This window comes from Brachyhypopomus gauderio, chromosome 13 (genome assembly GCF_052324685.1).
Source record: "Brachyhypopomus gauderio isolate BG-103 chromosome 13, BGAUD_0.2, whole genome shotgun sequence".
In the NCBI taxonomy this organism is placed as follows: Eukaryota; Metazoa; Chordata; class Actinopteri; order Gymnotiformes; family Hypopomidae; genus Brachyhypopomus; species Brachyhypopomus gauderio.
Window position 1 is genome coordinate 19,823,822 of NC_135223.1, and position 22,618 is coordinate 19,846,439.

Consider the following 22,618-nt stretch of genomic DNA (forward strand, 5'->3'; position numbering starts at 1 on the left):
ATTATTGTACTGATCTAAAGTTAAAAGTTAACTAAATGTAACTAAACATGAACTGCAATATTACAAAAAAATCTGTTTACAAAACAGAATTCAATAACAAGTTTTTAAAATCCCACATACCACCTTATAAAAAAAAACAATGTCAAAAGGCTAAATGATCCCCATTATACAAAATTTCACTAGATATCATAAGGAAATAATTTCACATACACTGTTGTCAGGCCGCAGTAGATGCAGACACCATGTCATCTCTGTTACAAAACTCTCCTTTAGTTGTTCATTCACAGGTTTTACCTTGAACTTTGGGGATACTGCTTACCTGTTTACCTCTGTTCACTTTCCCATTTATGTATATGTGTGTGCGTGTGTGCGTGCGTGCGTGTGTGCGTGCATGCGTGTGTGTTAAATGTCTGCCCATATTCAAATGTACTTGATTGCTTGAAGAGAAATTAACCGTTCTGTGCATGTGTGTACTGGCTTAATGTAATCTCCAAAGCTTTGGGAGGATTTTTTTCTTCCTCCATCATATTCGATCACCAGTGTACTGGTGCATTTTCTGTAAGTTGTATACCCACAGGCATACACTCAAATAGATCCATGCATCTCCAGTGCTGATCCTGCCACTCTATCCTTTAGCTCCAAAAAAATAGCTGTGGAAGGCAAAGTGATGAGGCTTCTTCAGGCCCAGTAAGGCTCTGTAAGTCCTCATGATCGGGAGATCAGCACCCAAGCTGGTATAATTGGCACTCTATCTACCCTATTGGCTGCCTTTGCTTGTTTTCAGCAGTTTACAGCACAAAAGTACTCAGAACATCTTGAAATGGTGCCAAATCTTCACAGATACTTGAGGCCGAAAGATTTTAAAGGGGTAATTTGGACAGTTAAATTGAACATTGAAAAATCTAAATATCACAGTTCTCCAGTTACTCTAAATGCAATTGATTGGCTATGTCAAGTTTATTGTACAAACTTTGCATATTAAGTTAACACCGAAAGAGAAGAACTCTTACAGAAGTATGTAAGTAAAATAACAGCTTATAAAACTATCATTCATTATTCACAACATTCAATTTTAGTTTAAATTGTACAACTCTAAACTGCTAGTGGTGAAAATTACAATGTCACCATAATGTGAGGGCAACAGCATTAGACAGTATTAAGTAGGTTAGCACTCACACAGGGTAATATTAACATGCATTCCTATCAGCCTATATCATCCATCACATCAGCAACGCTCACTCCATGGGGAAATTGAAATGCACACATACAGAAAGAAAAACAAATTGCACGTTAATACTACAGAAAACTACAGAAACTTGTTTACACAACTGAGCACAAACACAATGTCAGCAAACAAATGGACATGCTAGCTAGTTGACCATGATGTGACTTCTAAATAAGCACGCAAAATATACAATTGGTCTTCCAGGCTTTTGCTGCAGGCATTGCCAAAGGGGTAATTACATCCTGCATTATGGTCTAATCAGGATCTGATCATAACAAGACTATAGTCATCTCCTTTTGTACAATGCTAATCGGCAGTCATAAGCTCACCTTTCTTGGCAGCTGCTGTATGGTAGGCTCATATCTCTGTAGGTCAGCGTATAAAATATGAGAAAGACTAAATGTTTCATTCAGCTTTTATGATGTCTAAGCCTTCAGTTATATCAAAGCAATCTTATGGTCATAATATTTTTATACATCTTGTCGTGATATAAACAAATCAATTTTGCTGGGGATGTTACTGAACGTGCCAGGACGAAGGGCAGGTTTGTTTACCAAACGGACTCCATGCCATGTGCTTGGGGGGGGGGGGGGGGGGGGTGAGGAGGCTGACTGAACTGTCTGTTTGTACACAATGTCTCCACTTTTTCCTGATCTGACACTTTTATATATTTCCGTTGTTCCAAATTGATCAAATCCACATGGATCTTCCTGAAAATATAATCACAACCTTCACTTAGAGGACGTAAGTATGAATGAACCAACTCATGGCCAGACCGGGAAACAGGTACACATTAAAACATTAAAAAGAAAGTGTATGTGTCACATGATCAATATGACAGCGATTAGCAATGACCGCACGTACACAAAGTCAGACCATGTCACAGGTGAAAAGGCAAGGACAGTGCCATCCAGTTTCATGGAAAACCATACCAATCTCTCACGCCCCCCTCACAGTCCGCCAATGGGAAGACAGGCAGTCACTTGAGGGGCTTTTCTATGTTATCTCTCTCCATCTCTCTCTCTATCTCCCTCTCTCTTCCTGCGTCTGAGTGTGTGTGTATGTGTGTGTGTATTTGTGTGTGTGTGTTATATGTTGTCACAAGACCCAACTCACTGCTTTTCCCAAGCAATTTGCATCGACAGCTTGAAATCATGCACAGCAGTGAAAATCCATGGTAAAGCTGGGCTTACATTTATCTTTCAATATAATTGTTTTATTGTCAGAGTCACAAATTCAGAGTATTTTATTCTGCACAAAATGTACTCTGTATGGAGTATATATAGTGAAACAATTGCAAATATAGTGGTCTTCTGTTCTGATTCTGACTACACTCTTTTTCTGTCTCCCTTCTCTTGATTCAGTTGCTGTTCATTTGATGAGTGCAAACTCACCACAGAGTGGCTTTTAAGCAGGACTAGACACAGGCCAAAAATAGCTGTAGTGTGTGGCTCTGGACTCAGCCTCCTTGCAGAGAGTGTCTCTAACACGCAGGTCTTCCGCTATGAAGACATCCCTAATTTCCCTGTGAGCACAGGTGAGTTTGGCCATTGAAACACACGAGGGCTGCAGTCCTCATTCATTTTTAGCCATCAACCCTTTTTTTAATGCAAATCTGAGTTTGCATTAAAAACATATTGGTTGATAAGGAACGAGACTGAAATCAGGATTATTCGAATGCTCTCTGGTCTTCATATGTGCACTGATAGCAAAAAGCACTGGATGGAACTGCCTGATGTTGTATGCCGTAATTACTGCTCACATGCCACAGTAGAGAAATTGTATTCACACTGTAAAGCTGTCAGCAGGCCATGTGTGAGTGGGCTCTGGAAGCATCGGGACTGTGTCTGCCCTTCACTGTGCTGTGTGGTTAACAAATTGTGCCTAACTCCTTGTAAAATGAGCCACGAATTCATGAGAATGAATAACTACTGCCCATGAATAAAATATAATGACTTGGGTAAAAATAGTCCATAATATCTGCCAGAGGGGGTTCTTATTATGATATCTTGGACATATTTAAATATGTATGTGGTGAAGAGAATAATCTTGATAAGTGTTCAAATGCACCTAATGATATTTGCACCACCTGTTGTGTGTATGTGTGTGTGCATACTTCATTTTATCATTAATTAAATTATGAATCACTATAAAGGTTCGTTATATCTAATAAATAAACCAAATAAAGGGAAAAGCACTTGGGGAAAATTGATCTATTAGGTATGATAAAGCTTTCTGATTCACTTTCAAGTTTTACTAGAGACCTACAGAAGACCATGTGATAATGTTTAATTCCAAAAACAATTTGATATTTATATTCATCAATATATGTTTTGGGCTGTATTATAGTGATACTTTTTACTACAATAACAGTCAAAGTCTAAATTATAACATGGACCTGACGGTGAAAATTACAGTTATTTAACAAAGAGCTGTTTGGATTTTACATGTTTTAAATACACCAAATTGGCATTACGGAAATTGTTTTGCCAATCCGAAGGTATTAAAATAACAAGTTAGCGCTGATTATGATGTTAATATGCTCGGTTGGGCCGTTTTCAAAAATACATTTTTAGGGCTCCCCCTTGCCCATTTTTTCCAAGCTATCGATCAGCACTCATGCCAAAAACGCAGCTGCCAGGGAGACCGGCACGACTATTCAGCTGTTACAGCATTACGCAGCAGATCTGAAGGCTGAGCAAATCTCAGCAAGCAGAATTCAAGGTTACTTTTGCAAAGACAGCAGCTGGCCAGCCATGGCCAACGTGTTCCAGTATTCAAATGTGCCCTGACCATAGCAACCCAGTGCCCTCCAGTTCTGGCTTGTGATTCAAATGTGGTTTTTTTTCCTAAGAAGCAGGTTTAATATACAGCAGTTTCAGTAAAATCTTTCACATGCTGTTGATATTAGCACAATGTGTATTGTTGACATTGGCTGCAAGCTTGAGAGTGCAAGTCATACTTTTTGAATATACTTTTTAACTGAATGAACAAAAATGCTAAACTAGCGGAGTTGCTAGTCATTTATTAAAGCCCTGCCCCAATAGTCTTATGACAACGATAGTCGTAAACAAATCCCATCTCTGCATGCTTTTTCTTGCTGGTTGTTGTATGCCATGTTCTGCTGAGTAACGAGTCATTAGATGGATATGCTTTTGCTTGAAAGAATGTTCACTGGTGTTTGTGAGTGGTGAACAGCAAAGCGTAAATGTTACACAGTAGCAGCTACTTTGTCAGAGAGACAGCTTCAGGCCACTGTACACCAACTCATCCTGATATTGCTTCATACGTCTTGTCATGTTAGTGTGAGCGCAACGCACAAAACCGTCTTTAACTACAAGAGGATGGGGAGAAGATACATGTTCTTTTAGTTGCATAAATCTATATCTGTAAATCAGTGTGTGCAGTCATACACAACTCTATGTACCATGCATTGTAGGCAACATACGTATTGAGTACCAATCAATCTAGAATGCATAATGTTCATAATTATGCCAGGGCCTCATGAGCTTGAGACAGTGTGATGCTTTCAGCAGTAATGTACTGCATCATAAACTGTTGCATAATCCATGTACAGGCTATTGTCTGAGCATCTGTAGGTTTAATCTGACTAGGATAATTTATGGAAGTTTAATAAAGTCAGATTGGTTACGATTGATCAGTTGAGTAGGTGCCAGGTCTCAAAACAATATATTATGAGTTTGAAGTGACGCTCATAAGGTTTGTGAAGGAAGTTTGTAATTTCACAAAAGTTTTTTTTCCTTTTAGAAGTATTGGTATCAAGCAGCATTTGAGCAATATCAAACAACTACATGTGAATATGCATTTATTGATATGTAAAATCTACTCTTAGACAACTAAAGTAACTTAGCTGTGCTTGTTTACACATCTGGTGGTGTTTCTTTCACAAGTTGCTATAGCAGCTAAAGATGGTATCTCTGGCTTCCAACTGTGCAATAATAATCAGAATATAATATTTTATAGAATTTATAATTTATGCATTAAGAATGCATACTTATACAATCTAACAGTCTATCACTATGGTTATATGTGACTTGAGAGGTGACACTGAAATGAGCTATGCATGTGTGTGAATACAAATGGCTCTGGGTACTTTGAGAGTGCTGAGCTGTGTCCTTGGCTATGAGGGAGAAATTAAGTGAGCATATTCCAAAACACAGGAAAGAGCCAGTGAATCCAGCTCATACCAAACTCTAACAGAAAAATGCAGAACGCTGTCAGGTGGAGGGATGTATAGACATTACTGAGGTCAATCAGCTGTCCGGCTGGCAGGCAATGGGGGGAAAGAGAGAAGTCTAGCAAGCCAATCAGACAAAGTGTGAAGGTTCCTCCTCTGCAAACCTTTTTGGGTATTTAGGATTTGGGGTATTTAAGATTTCCTCTTGAGACAAATGTCCTTTGTTCCAGAGAATAATTAATTTGTAATAGATTATACAAAAAATAAAAAATAGATTATATATAAAATATAGATTTAAATGTCTGCTGTGTCATGCTTGTCATTTGTCCTGAACCTAAACTGGAGAATAGAAAAATCTCTCCCCGACATATTGGCCAGCCAGCCAAGGAGGGTGGACTTGATTATGGGTGGAGGTTGGACCTGATTATGGGTGGAGGGTGGACGGTGGACTGCAGTGGTAGGACGAGAGAAACCCACAGGCCAACGTAGAAAGTGGTGAGCAGAGTCTTTTAAATAAAATTCTCCATTAGACTACCTCCCTTGTCAGTGCACTGCTACACCGTACATATGGAAGCTTTAAAGAATGGTGATGTTCGCCTGAACAAGAGACAGCTGAAGTACATGACGCACACAAGGGGAGAAGTTTTACTGGTTTGGTGACCAGTCTGCGAATAGCACACTGGCATCAGGTGTGTAAGGCCATTAATCCGATGACAGTTCAAGAGGGCTAATTCGAGTAAAGGTGTGCTTATTCTCCCAGTGGGCTCAATTTCAATTTGACTGTGTGTATACTGCGAAAATCCCTGGAGTCGTACCCCTAGTTGTAAAAAGCGCAGGGTAATTACATGCTGTTCCAGTAAAGGTTTCAATAGAGTTTTTACGCTCAGTGGATCGTTCCATAATTTACTGTGGGAAAAGTGCATGGATGCGGGTGGTTTAAAATTCCGGACATCGGAGAACCTGTGGGCATTTCAGGAGCTCCTAATCCAGTAAAGGCTTCATTCAGGTATTGCCCAGCTGCATAGAATTTGTATTACCTACATAAAAGGTGGTTTTGAGTGTTGTACTGTATGAATGTGTTGTATTGATTTATGCTTGTCATTGTGTTGCATTAGTTTATTGTTGTACTGTTTGGGTTATGAAATAGCTAAAAGTGAGGTGCACCTCCTTTGGTTGGAGAAGGATGTGAGCGAATGTGTGAGTGCAAATAAGTCCTAACCACATTTACTAACTGCCTTGACTAACTGTTGATGGATCTATTCTAAATTGTGTTGGTTTGTCATGGTATCATTAATTGATAGATGGTAATTATATTGGATGCCTTTTTGGATTGTCTGAATTAATTGCTAGGAATTATTGGGGTTTTCATTGGCACTGGTGTGTGTGTGTATGAGAGTATGTGTGTTCCCTGCTGTATTATTAGTGTTTGCGTATATGAATCTATGTGTGTCTCATTGAGGCTAGTGTTCATTTCATGTTATGTTTATGTTATGTTTTTACTGTGTTTTGGTTTTGCTGAATGAATAAAGTGTTTTATATGACTGGTTGTATGATATGCTGGCTGATATTTTCTATACTGCTGGTTTATTTGATTGCTGCTGTAATGTTAGGGAATGCGAGGGAATTTAAATTTATGGACTGTATTCAACATTAAAAAATTAGACCACACAACATATGATTTGCTATGGACAACACCTGACATGAACTGCCATGAAAGACATGAAGACACACACTTAAATACATGCATGTAAACAAGACACACATGTGACACATCACATTAACAAGACACAGGTGCAATTAACAACAAAAGGCGAACACGCTGATGCACCAGCAAAAACACAGGTACACATAGACGGACGTAAACACACACAGACACACCTGAGAAAGAGTCGGGCTGAGCCGAGACAACTGACTTGATGACCTTGCACTCAAAGTCCAATGGTTTTAGTTCAATGGTTGATTTATGTAGTGTCACACTGCCTTTGATAAAATGGTCTTTAGTGGTCTAAAAGGGAGAATAAATTAATTAAGACACTACATCTTAAGTAAATAAACTAAATACTGTCATCATGAGCCTCTCTTTTGTTTGTTTTTTTGTTTGCTTTTTGTTTTGTTTCCTATGCCCCGCCAGTTAATGGCCAACTTGCTTCCTCATCATTACCCTTAGTATTAACATTTACCATTTGCATAAAATGAGTTTTAGCATTTAGCATGGACATAGTTTCCATCAGTCTTCGCATTTAGCATTGCCTTACCTGGCTATTAGCACCAACATGAGAATGTGTACAGTTTGTGCTTAGCATTAGCAGATTCACATGAATGAATGTTCAACTTATATAGTGCCTTTCTAGATACTCAAGGTCGCTTTACAATTTCAACAGTATGAAAGACACAGACTGTATGGGGTGCAGGAAGGGGGGAGAGGACAGACCCTAGTGACAGAGCACCATCCACCACTGGGCATACAAGCACACAACACACACATTCATGCACACTCAGACAACTGCTTTTATTGAACATGAAGACACACAGACACACTCAGGGAGAATTTGTCAGGGAATCAGGGAGGGCCAATTCACCTAACCTCCATGTCTTTGGACTGTGGGAGGAAACCAGAGATCCCAGAGGAAACCCACGCAGACGCAGGGAGAACATGGAAACTCCACTCAGATAGGGACTTGAACCCAAGACCCCAGTGCTGAGAGGCAAACATGCTAACCACCAAGCCACCGTTAACACATTGAATCTGGGAGAGCTGCATAGTAATGAAATATTCTACAGTATTGGAAAGACAATGCTGAAAAAAAGAGAAAGACTAAAAGACAAAGAAAAGCTCAACAGAACAGAAACATCCAAAACATGAAAAAGACACTTCAGTTCAGACAAATGAGGTGGAATCTCTGATTCCAGTCAGAGAAACATCATCGGTTACTGCCACCTCATCATCTACTCTTAACTATGGGCTGCTATCCAGTACTTGCTCAAGATGGTGAAGTAGAGATGAAAGCAGATATGACACTGGAGAAGAAGCCAAAAATCTCCAACCAAAAGTATAGAGGAGTTTCCAATTGTATTTAGCCTTCACACTAATAAACATGATTCAGGGAAAGGAGAAAGCAGCAAGACAATGAGAAAAGAACAAACAGTCAGAAACAGTTGCCTTGAATTGTGTAGGAAAACATGTAGATCAAGTGAAAAGCCCCAATAACTACAGCACGATAAGCAAGACAAAGGAGAAGGAGGACTCCCTTACAGATTACACAGACAGTGAGACAGACAATGTAAAATTAAGAGCTAAATTAAAGTTTGAAAACAAAGTGGACTACTTAAAACAGAAAGTTCTTGAGAAACACAATGAAACACCTAGCAGAATTACGCCTGACCAAGCAGAACCAAAACCCTGAACTAATAAAAGAACTACTGGACAACATTAGTACTGTTATTGAACATAGTCTACAGGGGGGAGGAGTACTCCATGACAGACCAGAATAAATAGTGCTCCAAAAGGGATAAGGCCACAATCAATGGTCACATGGGGTAAAAAGAACTGATAGTGATAGAGAAGAATAGAAAATTAACTTGATCAGAGCTGGAACCTCTACTGTGTCCAATACTGAATGCCAAGACTGACCCCAGATATATACTGTAGAGTTTTGCTGATATAAATTGCAAGCAATCTGCCTAAATTGTAAGCAGGAGTACAAACCTGGAATACCAAGTATGAATTACAGACAGCTGGACAGAGCCTAGAATAAGACAACATCAAGGCTATGATGATGCACACTTCTGATAAGGACATGACAACAATGATCCTAACAAGCAGGCCTGGTAGCAGTGGTACACACAAACAATCATGATGAAAAACCCCTTAAATCACACAGAAATCTGATCTGGGATGCTATTAATGATGGCATTTTGCTACTAATAGGATCCTACAAAACTGGAGCATTGCAAACTAGCTGAAAATCAAGATACCAAGGATTTCATCATTGTGTCAAGTGTATTGATATGCAATGTTGAGAAAAGTAAGATTTATTAGAGGCAAATCCATCATTTGAATCATCAAGATGGTCAGGTTACCAACACAAAACAATCCAGAGTACATAACGAAAGAAAATATGGGATGGGTGGGTACCAGAAAGTTGTTGGCCACACAGGAGGCCAGTCTGGAGGTGCATGAGTGATGAGTGGCGGCAGGTCCAGCCACAGTGGGTCCAAAGGAATGGCAAGGGGAACAGACCTGGCACAAGGCACTGACACAGGAAAAGGCAGAGTGGTGGCTTCCTTGCTGAGAACAAGAACAGGCACAGGAGGTATGGTCTGGGGATCAGGCCGCATGGCGACTTCCTCACAGGGATCATGCAGGGCGGCAATCTCCATGTCGGGAACAGGTACAGAAGGCATGGCCTCACCCACGCTGGAGACAGGGGCAGACAGGGTGGCTGGCGAGACAGCCACTTCGATATGAGACCGGGAAACCCTAGAAGAACACACAAGACACAGGATCCACTCTGCATTTCCCAAGGCTCACGAACTATGGGGAACTCACAGTGGCACTTGAAAGGCAACCGAGTATCACAGAAAGGATTGTCTGAAAATCTATCCACGTCTTATGCTACAGGACGCTCCTCCCTGTAGCATTGTTCAGGTTGGGCCAAATCATGGCATTTACCTGAGATTCTGTCATCGAAGCCTGCTAAAAATGAAATGAACTGTGCCAATTCGCTGTCTCTGGTCTGACATCACTGAGACATGGATAACTCTGACCCCACTGAAGTAGCCAATTTACATTCCAGCTGAAAAGCCTACCTGAGTCTTACTTTCTTGCTGTGTCCTGGTATGGCTTGTCATTCTGTCATGTGGTGTGATTAAGAGGTGTACTCACACTCTTAGAAGAGTAAGATTCATTAGAACAGTCATAGAATCAAGACAGTCCAGGGTCAGGTTACCAACACAAATCAATCCAGAGCACATAGCGAAAGAAAACAAATATGACAAAACAGAGAAACAACAGTATATCCAACATAAAACAGGGCTTGAACAAATGACCAGACAAGAACAAGATTTTAGATACACTGACTAACAAGAAAAATATGAATCTAAAAACCAGCAAATAAAACAAAACACAGGTAACCCATCCAAGATGAGCTAGAACAAGTCATGGGTCTGAGAACAAAATGATTGGCTGAGATGAAAAAACATATATAAATACTATGTCAATAGATAAAGACAGAGAAAGTCAAACTGGCAACCATCCCTTTAAAGAAATTTATGGCTAAATCTACCTTAGCAGATGTATAGGACCCATGGAGCCAATAACAATAAAACCTCTAGGGCAATGAGAATACATTTTTAATTAGAAAGCTTATTTGATAACTGATTAACTGGTGTCTAATCAAAATGTCTAGAAACCAAATCTTGCAAAATCTGATTTACAGTCAGTATAAGATCCCAAACTTAAGATGAATGTATCTTAAGGTGAAATGCAAAACAATATTGCCAGCACAACCCAAGTAAATGTCTCTATCAGACATTACTATAGCTGTTTTGAAGGATGAAACTACAGACTAAAGGAAAGTCTTAGAACATGCCCACCCATACTGTGGCTCACTGGTCCAAATGTGGGGCTCATTAGGTCATTAGACCAAGTCAAGTTCCATGTCAACCAGAAACACAACTGCTGAGACTGAAAGTGTACCCATAGACAAGGGAAGCCAAAAAAGGCATTGAGACCACCATCAATACATTATTGCATACAATACTTCTGCTTCCCACAATTAGCAGCTGCAATACAGAAGTTTGGAACAAGGAAATGGAGAATAGTCTAAGAGCTAAGTGCTATTAACAAGAATGTCGATGCAGAATATCCTGTTGCACCTGAGTAGACACCAAATAGTATACAGTTGTGGATCTATGCTCTGCATTCTTTACTGTTCCATTTCACCCTGACAGACATCTGTTTTCCTTGAGATTTCAAAGCTAACACCTACACAAGACTTTCTGAAGGGTACTGCAAAAGCCCAAGCAGTCAGAACTCGCTGAAACGTATGGATGCTAACAGCAAAGGGCCACAAAATGGACAAATCCAAGCTACAATATGTGAAGACAGAGGTCAAGTATCTTGGATGATTTCAGAAACAAACAGGAAACTAACTCTGGACAGAACTGGAGCAACCTTTAACCTACCTAACACCAAATTACCAAACCTTAACCCAAGAAACAAATGCTCTCATTGTAGGGGATGACAGGCTTCTGCAGACAGTTGATTTATATGCAACTTGTTAATGGTACCTGTGCTGGCCAATCCAAACTACGCATTCTATCTGTACATGATCAAGAATGGCTTTGAGAAGCTGTCCTGACCACACAACCATCCCATTGCATACTTCAGGTCAACTTGGTGGAAAAAGGATTATAGCAGCTGCATTTGCCTACAAGAAATCATCCACATTACCATGGACAACACTACCATGTACACTACACACATACTGCATATCCTACTTTCAAGCTGATCGTTTGTAATCAGCAATGCCAGGAAAACATGATAGAAGCTGTTGTTAAGGTCACCTAAGTTAATAATGGGAAAATGAATCATCAGTAACATTAATAATGTTAGCCATTTTGTAAACAATGTTATTAGTTTTCTGATAAACAGCTAGGTATCAAAGACCAGCTCTTCTGTATGTACCACCTATAATTGGTGAGACAGGTGGAAAGGGTGGAAAGAGCAAATGGGAGAAGTATAAATCCAAACTAGCAAAACTGGCTAGTGCTAGGACACTAGATTGAATTGGTTAGTATTACACCTTACCCTGATGAGCATGAGGCGCTCGAAAAATCACATCAAGAAAAACACATTTAACTCTACGTGAAATACTCACTGGAAGACCAATGCTAGTTCCTTACACTCTATGCAGAGTAATTATGCCCACTTTTGGAGTTGTCAAAAGACAAAAGTAATTTCTATACACCTGTCTCTGTATCACCAGGTGAAAGAAACCAATTTACACCAAAAGGAACCAGTGAAACTTATGAATCTCATAAAGCTGGATCTACACAAAGATTCACAAGAGGAACTGAAAGGGGCCAAGAGGCCAGTAACCTTAAAGAGTATTTATAGCATAGCTATAGCAGCTATAGTGGTTAAAGTAAAATGACTGAACTTGCAGATTTACATCAGCCACTGTTGCCAAGCTAAAGAGTCTAGTAAGACTGTGAATGAGATCATCAAACTCTAAAAGGCAAAGGAATCCTAAGGTAGTGTGAATTGCTAGTAACCTCTCCTCCAATAAGCCTCTCTATATGTTGCAAAATCACAAGAAGCAGAAGACATTAATGAGAGACATGGGTCACATATCAAGGGACTATTTGACGCCAAACAATTGGGGTCATAGATTGTATGGATAATGGATTAGTGAAAATTGACGGGAAACAAGAACATGAGTAAGAGCAGGAGGCCAATGATGAGATTCCAAATACACCGTTAAACAAATCACACCCTAGATGAAGTTTAACGGACAGTTCAACCAATGCACAGGGGTGATGTAATTTCACTCACAAACATATTGATATTTATGCTTTTGATGGTGGTCTTCTGGATTACGCAATCTTTATACATTAATTGCTATACACTAGTACTAGTATAGTATACTACTAGTACTAGAGTATACTATATGTTATATTGTGTGTAGTGTATACTGTACACAGTATTCTATACTGTCTTTAACACAAGGGTTAGGCAGGATGCGGAATCGAGAGTGTAGTTCCACCTTTTATTTTGCAACAACACGTCACACATACTCACTGGACAAAGACTGAAATAAAGACAAGCAAAGAATACGACACAGACGCTAACTTAAACATACGCTAACATGGTGCAACATATAATGACAACAGGACAAGAAACAGTTCAAATAGTTAACATACACACATGGACTAACACGCAGGCTAACAAACACACACAGACAAACGTACGTAGAAACTACACATAGTTAAAAACATAGGACAGCCCAATGGAGGAGTCAGCGACGGATCGCGACACTGTCTATACAAGACATTTTGTTTTTCACAAAGACACATTTTCAATCTTTATATTGGAAAAGTAAGTCATTTGCTGTGATGAATACACAGAAAAAGCAGGTAAGATGAGAATTCTCCCTCATTCAATTGACATTAGGAAGCATTCCCATCATTCAATTGACCTTAGGAAGGACAGAGATAGGAATATCTCTGCAGAATGACTGGGCAAGAAGTAAATGTCGTTAGTCTGTATTATTATTTTCTTTTTTTGTTAGAATAGAAATGCTATCAAATCATCTTCTCAAAATTCAGCTATTGATCATAACTGTTCCAGTTATGATCAATAAATTGATCAGTTCATACCAAACTCACAGTACATATCTAAGAGTAATATGTATAGTGCTGGCAATAGAGGAAAACAGACATTACTGAGGTCAGTCTGACCTGATATGCGAGTCCTACCTGGTGGAGCTATATCAGTCAACTGACCAGCTGGCAGCCAATGGGGAGAAACAGTGAGCAAGATATATTTTTCGCAAGCCAGTCAGACATAGTGTGAAAGTTCTCCCATTGCAATCTTTTTGGATATTTAAGATTAGCATAACCAAATCGTAGCTTTTACTTTCAAGACTGAACTGCTCCTTGTTCCAGATAATTTATTCTTATTACAGTTATTTTTAATGCTTTCTGTGCTGTGTTCTTCACTTAGTCCAGAAATGAGAAAAAAATTCTCCACGACACATCTGTGGGTCACAGAGAATGACTCTCCTCAGCTTTCTTCCATCAATGCACAATAAATAAAAAAGGTTTGATAAGCAGCGATGAGTTTTAACACTTCTAATGCAGTTTCAGGTGACATAAGTTACCGTGTGGGATGTCAGCACTCATCGGATATGTGTGGTTACCTGCATAGCCTACACTGTACCAAGCAGTGCTGTCTTTCTTCTGTGTAGTTCCAGGCCACGATGGGCACCTTGTGTTCGGCCATGTGAAAGACAAGACTTGTGTCTTCATGCAGGGAAGGTTTCATCTGTATGAGGGTTACTCTCTCTGCCAGGTGAGTTAAAACTGATGTAAAATAATGTCTCGTTGTCCTAATGTTAGAATAGCCAGAATTTCACCAGAGCAGTTATAGATTCATTAGCAATGTCCAATCACTTCAGTTAAGAACAGGATGCTTTCCCTCAGAAAAGAGGTTCACACACCAAGAAATATTCACAATATTCTTTTTGTCAATATATTTATCAAATAATAATATGCTGTCTTTTTCTCATAATAATCCTTACAGATGAAAATGTCAGACTATGAATCACTAATCCATTCTTTTGTGTACTTTAGTCTATCAGTTTGCCGGCATTATGCAGAACAGCGATTTCTGCATTTTATTCATTGGTGTACCGTGACTTTTTCTTGCATACTTTCTTGCATTTTTCACAAGCTCCGCGTACTCTTTTCTGCCCACACCATGTCATCTTCTGGACGATTCATAATGATCCTATATAAACTGCATTACCCAGAAGGCACTTTGTGATGCACATGTCCTTCTATTCTTTCTACAAGTCTAGTACAGGACAGGTAATGTTAGTACGAGACAAGATAATGTTAATGGTAGTCTAAATAATGTCACTGCTAAATAATGACACTGGCCTGGCTTCAAAAGGACACAAAGACATTGCAGAGGTTAGACAGTGACACAGCAGAGCAAATGTTAGTGCCACTCCTAAGCCTGTTGAAGCATCAGCAAAAACATCAGAAGCAATCACAACTTCAGAAGCTAAGCTAAACACCAGAAGCTAACTCTACTGCAACGAACCACATCAGTAAAGATAAGGAAATAGCCCGATTATTGGTTAAAGGATCAAATTATGCATTTTTGTACACACACCCCAAATGTATATAAAAGCCCTCAATATACACATATAGCCTATAGGGCTTTTAGTGTCATACAGACATTACTGTATTAAATTATTCTATATTATTATAAATGATAAAATTAATAGCTTGGCAAATAGTTATTACTTTGGGTGAATAAATGTATGTTGTGAATATTAGTGATATTCGCTGCTATCTTAATGAGTTGCTGATAGCAGCCAATACACACATCTGCATGTAAATAGGGGGAATACCAGCATGTTTGTCTCCTTCAAGCACTGCTTGGAATAAAAAGCAGGCAGCGACAGTGTTTATCCCTTTTTTAAGCAAGGCCATATGAACATAGGAAAGGATTTTTGTCCATACAACATAATGGAACTGGCAATTCTTGTATGGATCATTAACTTTATCTTTTGCAGTCACAATCCGCAGTGGATAAACAGAGACTTGGGTATTGGAGTTGCTGACACTCAAAATAAATATACTCCACCTCTACTTTGTGCACACTCATGCATGACTAACATAGCCAGGTATCAGCAAAGACCTTCAAAATCCACATTTACAACAGAAAACCAAAATGAGAATGTTATCAATGAGTTGTACAATTGCTTTCAGGCTTTTGAGGACATACCATCTGCTCCAGTTATATAATATTGCATATCCAGTTGAGTAATAGTTTAAAGTGTTAGCATCACTGGCCCAAGCTTAGTTTCCCATTGTGAAATTTGTATATTAGTGACAGTGAGACATGTGTTCTTCTGCCTACTGATTTCTCTCCCAGCTGAGGTTTACAGGATAAGTTCTCAAAATCCTAAGCCTGTCTATCATGTGTCGTCTAAGAGGTGAGATCTGGAATTTACACATGTCCATCCAGGGCATCATTTATCGGTCATGCAAGGTGCCAAGGATCTGCTTTTCATGAAACTGCTAAGGAATGTACATCCTTCAGCACTGTGCTAGAACTGCCGAGGTAATTGCAGCTTTGACAGCATGACAATGCATTATAATCAGACATCACACACCAAGTGCTTTTGAGATTGGACAAGAGCACTTCACTCTTAATGGAAGGCTAAGGCATTAACACTATCTGTCACCTGGCTTATTCAGTTTTCGCTTTTCAGTTGAGCACTTTGGTAAAATACTGTGGTGCCGAAAAGAGTGAGGCAACTGATTAACATAAGATTAACATAACACATAAGAAATGTATACAATTTCACTGTTAAAGATGCTGAGAAAACTAGAGTGATGAATTAACACTGAACATAATCTCTGGGTGATAATGAAATGCTCATTATATGCTCCTAGAAACTACTTCTGAATCTATGCCTGAAATGTCTTAATTCTTTGTTTCACCCTCTCTGATTATCCTCTTATTAGAGACTAAGGCCAATATATGTACGTGATTGCCACAGTTATGAAAGGTGACCCAACTCTTCTATATGCAACTCAATACTGCATTTAGAGCATTGTGCATATAAAAGAAGTGCATACGCTATGGAAAGTACAGCACATTACATGAGAAAAGGTGTGCAAAACCACTATTTTAAGGCACAAAAACTTTTTTTTGCTAAAATATACTTCAGAATGCACTGCAATTTCCATGTAACCACCTCTTAACTGGTGGCCAGTTATCCTAAACCTGACCAACAGTCTTCCATTTGCAGCAAATCATCAGGGCATTCTAGATCTGACAGACACAGCTGTGTCCCACTTTGCTGTATATAGGTGAGTGAGTAATCAGACTATAAGACATTTAGGTTAGTGAATGATCAGACTAGAAGACTCACCTGCTGCACGTTAAGCATTTTTGTAGTTCACCCTCTGTATTCAGAATGAATAGGGATGTGTTATCCATGCAAGCGGTCTCATTTGCTGCTTATCATTCTACCCACTGAGTGCAGATGTGCCCTTATAGGGGCCCACATTGTGGAAACACATCTAATACTTCATTAAGTAATCTTTTGTTGGGGAGAGATGTGCTGCTAAGGTTAATTGGATAGCAGCTTACCCACCCTCCACTGACCCCATGTTTGATCTGCAGTCAGGTCTGAAAAGCTGAAATACGCTGCGTTTTCCAAGTGTCCTTAGTCCTGCAGATTAGGTGTTGTTGCATAAACAGTGCCCCACAGAGACAGAGGAAAACACCAAGGGTAGGTAGGGAGAGTAGGTCAGGACAGGGATTCAAACCCCACCAGTCCCTTCCACACCACAGCCACCATGCGTCTCAATAGAGCAGTGTCCTCCAGAGCCAGGGCACTTGGCTTGTGACTGAATCCTTGTGTGGTGGGCTTTCAAATATGTTTTCCTCCCTTTAGTAAGCTTGGTGCTGATTTTTAGGATGTTACCTTTTGGGTGTTTTTAAGAATTTTGTGTAAGAATTGTTATGATTCTATGTAACAGCTGTAAAATTGGTGATTGTGAAGAACATTATTTCTAGGAGTTGCAGGACTAAATATCACAGCAGACACAAATGGAAAGGCTTGGTACTGAAACTGTTTTTTACACATTAACTGCACACATGAACTCTCACACACACATCCATTTTCTCTAATTACTTTGCATACATATTAAAAGTCCTATTCTCAGCTTAATTCAACTGAAATAATTGCCTATTCATGATTAATATTCCACATTCAATCAGCATTAAATCTTCTCATAGACTTATTCTCATTTGAGTGTTATAGTGATGAATCATCAGGTGGCCAAAACATTGTACACAGTACAATTCAGGGGTCAATTCACTTGAGAACTCCGAATCTTCCAAAGACACCTTCATCAAATTTCTTGGAATAAGGCTGCTGATTGACAATGACCATGGTAGGTCAGTGGGGTGTGTGTGGGATGGATGGTGAAAGGATGCCCGGCCTGAGAGAGCCCAGAGCCTCTGAAGGAGTGTGCTTTAATTTAGAGTTTATTGATTTGGAGTAGATTTTGTAAACCATAATGGTGGTGCAAGTGGTGGAAGGCCCCGCCCCCTCAGCTTCTCCAGCTGACATGCAGTGACACCCTTATTGAGCTGTGCTATACTGAGCCTTCAGGTTCATTAATCATTATTCATTGCTTTTCTCTCTCTCTCTCTCTCTCTCTCTCTCTCTCTCTCTCTCTCGCTCTCTCTTTCTCTCTCTCTTTCTCTCATATTCTGTCATTATTTCTGTGTGACCTATTGGTCTTATGTACAATCCTACGTTTACTTAATTTAAAATCACTAAATATTATCTTTAGCACTTATTCATTATGTGACTGTAGGTCATGTGAAGGCAGTTGTAGTCCTGAAGTACAATGTTTCTCTAGTCTTTTGTCATCTCCCCTCCTCACTTTGTCTCTCTCTCTCTCTCTCACTCACATACACACACACACACACACACACACACACACACACACACACACACAATTCCCATTCAGAGGAGATTTGAAATATTAGGCAGATGTGTTAGATAATAGTTAGAGTTAAATCTTTTAAGTGTGATCTTCCTGGACGACGGCTGCCTATGTATAAGTCCTCGCACTACATGATTTGCACTGTAGGTATATGTGTAGCAAGGGAATCAATCTGGCAATATGATTTGGACTGACGCCCAGAAATTCTACACCCTATCTACCAACACCCTGTGTTTGTGTATGCCTGTGAAGCTTGACCTCCCCGTTAACCTACTAAAACTTATATTGTATATCTAAATGAAATCATGTTGTTTCTGCATTATAGGGCCAAATTCATAAAATCTACTGCCAAGTTTAATGTGACATTATTAGCAAGTAGCACCACAGTATTTCCTAATTCACAAATGTGCATTGCTGGTGTAGTTGCATGATTTGATTTGGTGAAGGTTGATGAGTTTACCTACTTAGGGTCGAGGGTACAGAGTAATGGAGGAAGTGAAAGAGAGGTAAAGAAGAGAGTGCAGGCAGGGTGGTGTGGATGGCATAAAGTGTCTGGGGTGATCTGTGATAGAAGGGTGTCGGCTAGAATGAAAGGAAACAGTAGTGAGACCTGCTATGTTGTATGGACTGGAGACAGTGGCACTGACAAAGAGACAGGTGAGGGAGATGGAGGTGTCTGAGATGAAGATGTTTAGATTCTCATTTGGAGTGACGATGAAGGATAGGATCAGAAATGGGTTTATTAGAGGATCAGCTCATGTAGCATGTTTTGGAGATAAAGTTAGAGAAGCGACATTGGGATGGTTTGGACATGTACAGAGGAGGGAGGAGAGGTATATTGGTAGGAGGGTCTTGAGGATGGAACTTCCAGGCAAGAGGAGGAGAGGTAGACCTAAGAGGAGGTTTATGGATGCAGTGGTAGAGGATAGGAGAGTGGCTGGTGTTTCAGTGGAGGACACTCAGGACAGGGCCAGATGGAGGAGTTTGATCCGCTGTGGCGAACCCTAAACGGGAATTGCCGAAAGAAGAAGAAGAAGAAGAAGTTGCATGATATATAATGCCACAGCATTTTGTCTACATTTGCATGTAACGTTTGCAATTCATACTAGAAAACTGCTCAGCAAAAGATACCAACTAAACCGCTCAAATGGTGAATCTCCCAGTAATAAGCCATCCAGTGTGGATTGGATAGTTTTGATCAAAGATGCAAATCATTAACAAAATTCTGCAGATGCACTAATTGGCAAATTGATTTTTTTTTCTTAAAAAAGGCCCATTTTCAGTCTGTTTGGAATCATCACGATGGCAAACTTTGTATCTGCAACTGCCGGAATATTGGAAGAGGAAGCTGACTTGCTTGAGCAACATCTCAGAATGCCGCAGACATGTGCCCTAAGAAACGTATGTGTTACAGAGAAAGAAGCCATAAACAGATATAGACTGAGGACAGATACAATTTCGCCTCTCTGCCATGATTTCGAAGAAGTATTGAAGTCATCAGCTCTGTGCAACCATGCAGTTCTCATTTTGGTGAAAGTTACATATGCGTTACATTACAATTGTGGTTAATTAATTATCCGTCTCTTGGCATGGGTCTTTAATATGCATGGCTTCATTTACATGTTGATTTTGATTGGTTTTTATCCAGGGCACAGGTGAAGTTAGCACAGCAGTAAGCTGACATGACATTGCCACTGTAACTTTATAAACAGCAATTAAATACCATGTCACATATTTTGCAAATCTGGGCCTGGGACTCGTCACTGTCCCAGTATGACTGCGATTGTTTGGCGGGACCGAGTGATTGTTTCTTCTTTGTGGGCGCTCTGTCCAGGTCACGTTTCCTGTGCGGGTCTTTAAACTGATGGGAGTGGAGACTATTATAGTAACGAATGCCTCAGGAGGCCTCTGTCAGGACTTCAAAGTGGGGGACATTATGGTCATCAAGGACCATATTAACTTGCCGGGGTTTGCAGGACAGCATCCACTGTGTGGGCCAAATGATGAACGGTAGGAGCGGAGAGAGACAGAGTGCTGTCTTTACTCATGGCAGAAACGTTAAATGCTCAAATGTATCTACACAGAGGTGGTTTAAGCCCTACAGCGAGAGCACCATTTTGCTATTATGAATTAAACATCATAGAGTATTAATATATGACTATGTAATATAGAATCATTAAATTGAACTCAACTGTTCACACTGCATATTAATCTGGGTCTGTCTCAGGTTTGGGATCCGCTTCCCATGCATGTCCGATGCCTACAGCAAAGCTCTGAGGAAGCTTGCCCTGGACATCAGCACTGAACTGGGCTACTCCAACTTTGTGCGGGAGGGCGTTTACTGCATGGTCAGTGGGCCCAATTTTGAGACGATCGCTGAGGCCCGGATGCTGCATGTTCTAGGTAGCGACTCTGTAGGTAAGGAGGACACACCTGTGTCCATTTTGAACTCTTCGAGGATGTTGATGTATTTCCTGTTTGCCATCACTTTGACATGCATCCAGTGTAACTAGTTCTAGAAATGTAGGGCTCTGTGCTCTCCAATAAACAGTATTTGAAGTTTTGGACAGAAAAAGGTTCACTCAAAAGCAGAATTCAGATTGTTCAGTGTTCCGTATGCAAACCTATGATTGTATTTCTCCTTGCAGATCTCTTTGTTGCTCTTCTTTACACTTCTTCATGTCCTTGATATATGAAGTTGGCATTATGGATCTTTCCAGGCCTTTAATAATGTAGCTGTGTCTTAGCAGCCCTTTTCTGGCTTCCTCCATGCAAAAGCGTGTTCTACCTCTCTACACTAAAAACTATCAATGATGTAGTGCCTAGTCCTGTGGGGTGGCTTTCACCACAAAGCTAACTCCTGTTTAATTAAGGTTGTCTACCCCTCCTCCTTCCAACCCACACCCCCCACCCCCCTGCCCTCTCAGGCATGAGCACGGTCCCTGAGGTGACCGTGGCTAAGCACTGTGGCCTCCACGTCCTCGGATTGTCCCTCATCACAAACAAGGTGTCCCTGGACTACAGCCGTGAGGAGAAGGTCAACCACGAGGAGGTGCTGCAGATCAGCAAAATGAGGGCGGAGATGCTGCAGAAGGTGCTCACCACCTTCATCGCTCGCTCCCACCAGGTGGAGGGCATCAACAGCAACTAGGCATGCCTCCTCCATCCATGTATGGTGGTCCTGACCAAAGGCATCAGATGGTTTTTCAGTCACAGGTCTTTGGTCACAACATGAGTGGTGCTGAAATGTGAGGGAGGTTGGTGTAGTCAGAGATTCACTGTCAAGCCTTCACATATACAAGTAGTCAGTTTTTGTTCTAAACTGTATGTATATACTGACATGTTCAAATTGATGTTTGCCATTGTAAATACATTAAACAAGTGATAACTAAAAAGCGACACTGTGTTACAATTATGAACGTGGCTTGCATTATATTACAAATGTCCCGTTTATATGCTCAATATAAATGATGTCAAGCAGTGACACTGCAAAACAAAGGTAAAGTGTAGAGGAGAAAGGGGACGATAGAGCAAAAATCCATGACATCATCAGTACATGCACCTGCATTTTATGATGAAGTGACTCACTGCTACTGAGCTTTGTCAGGGTCCTCTGACTAGAGACAGCAAAGGAACCCGAGGTGAAAGAGCAACCTGCCTCACGCTGAACATCGGCTCTGAATGAATGAATGAATGAATGAATGAATGAATGAATGAATGAATGTTCAACTCTGAGCTGCCGGACATGACATGACGGAAGGGCAGCGCAGAATGTACTCAATCTGGAGAGCTGTGCTCTGCACCAGACTATTATGTCACAAAATATAGACTATGTTGAACTGTGTAGCACATCCGAGATAAAATTTCTACTGACTCTTGTGCCATTTATGACTGGGAGCCTTTGAAAAATGAAGCTGCCTATTTTC

At 40.2% G+C, this 22,618-nt stretch overlaps 1 protein-coding gene across 1 annotated transcript; it reads left to right on the forward strand.

Annotated features, from left to right (window-relative positions):
- The first annotated feature begins 2,337 nt into the window (after positions 1-2,337).
- Positions 2,338-22,040, forward strand: pnp4b (purine nucleoside phosphorylase 4b). Its single transcript, XM_076971573.1, has 6 exons — positions 2,338-2,402; positions 2,590-2,762; positions 14,396-14,499; positions 20,527-20,702; positions 20,920-21,110; positions 21,620-22,040. Exons 1-6 carry the CDS (start codon positions 2,380-2,382, stop codon positions 21,841-21,843), a joined length of 891 nt encoding a protein of 296 aa, XP_076827688.1. The 5' UTR covers positions 2,338-2,379; the 3' UTR covers positions 21,844-22,040.
- Positions 22,041-22,618: the final 578 nt, after the last annotated feature.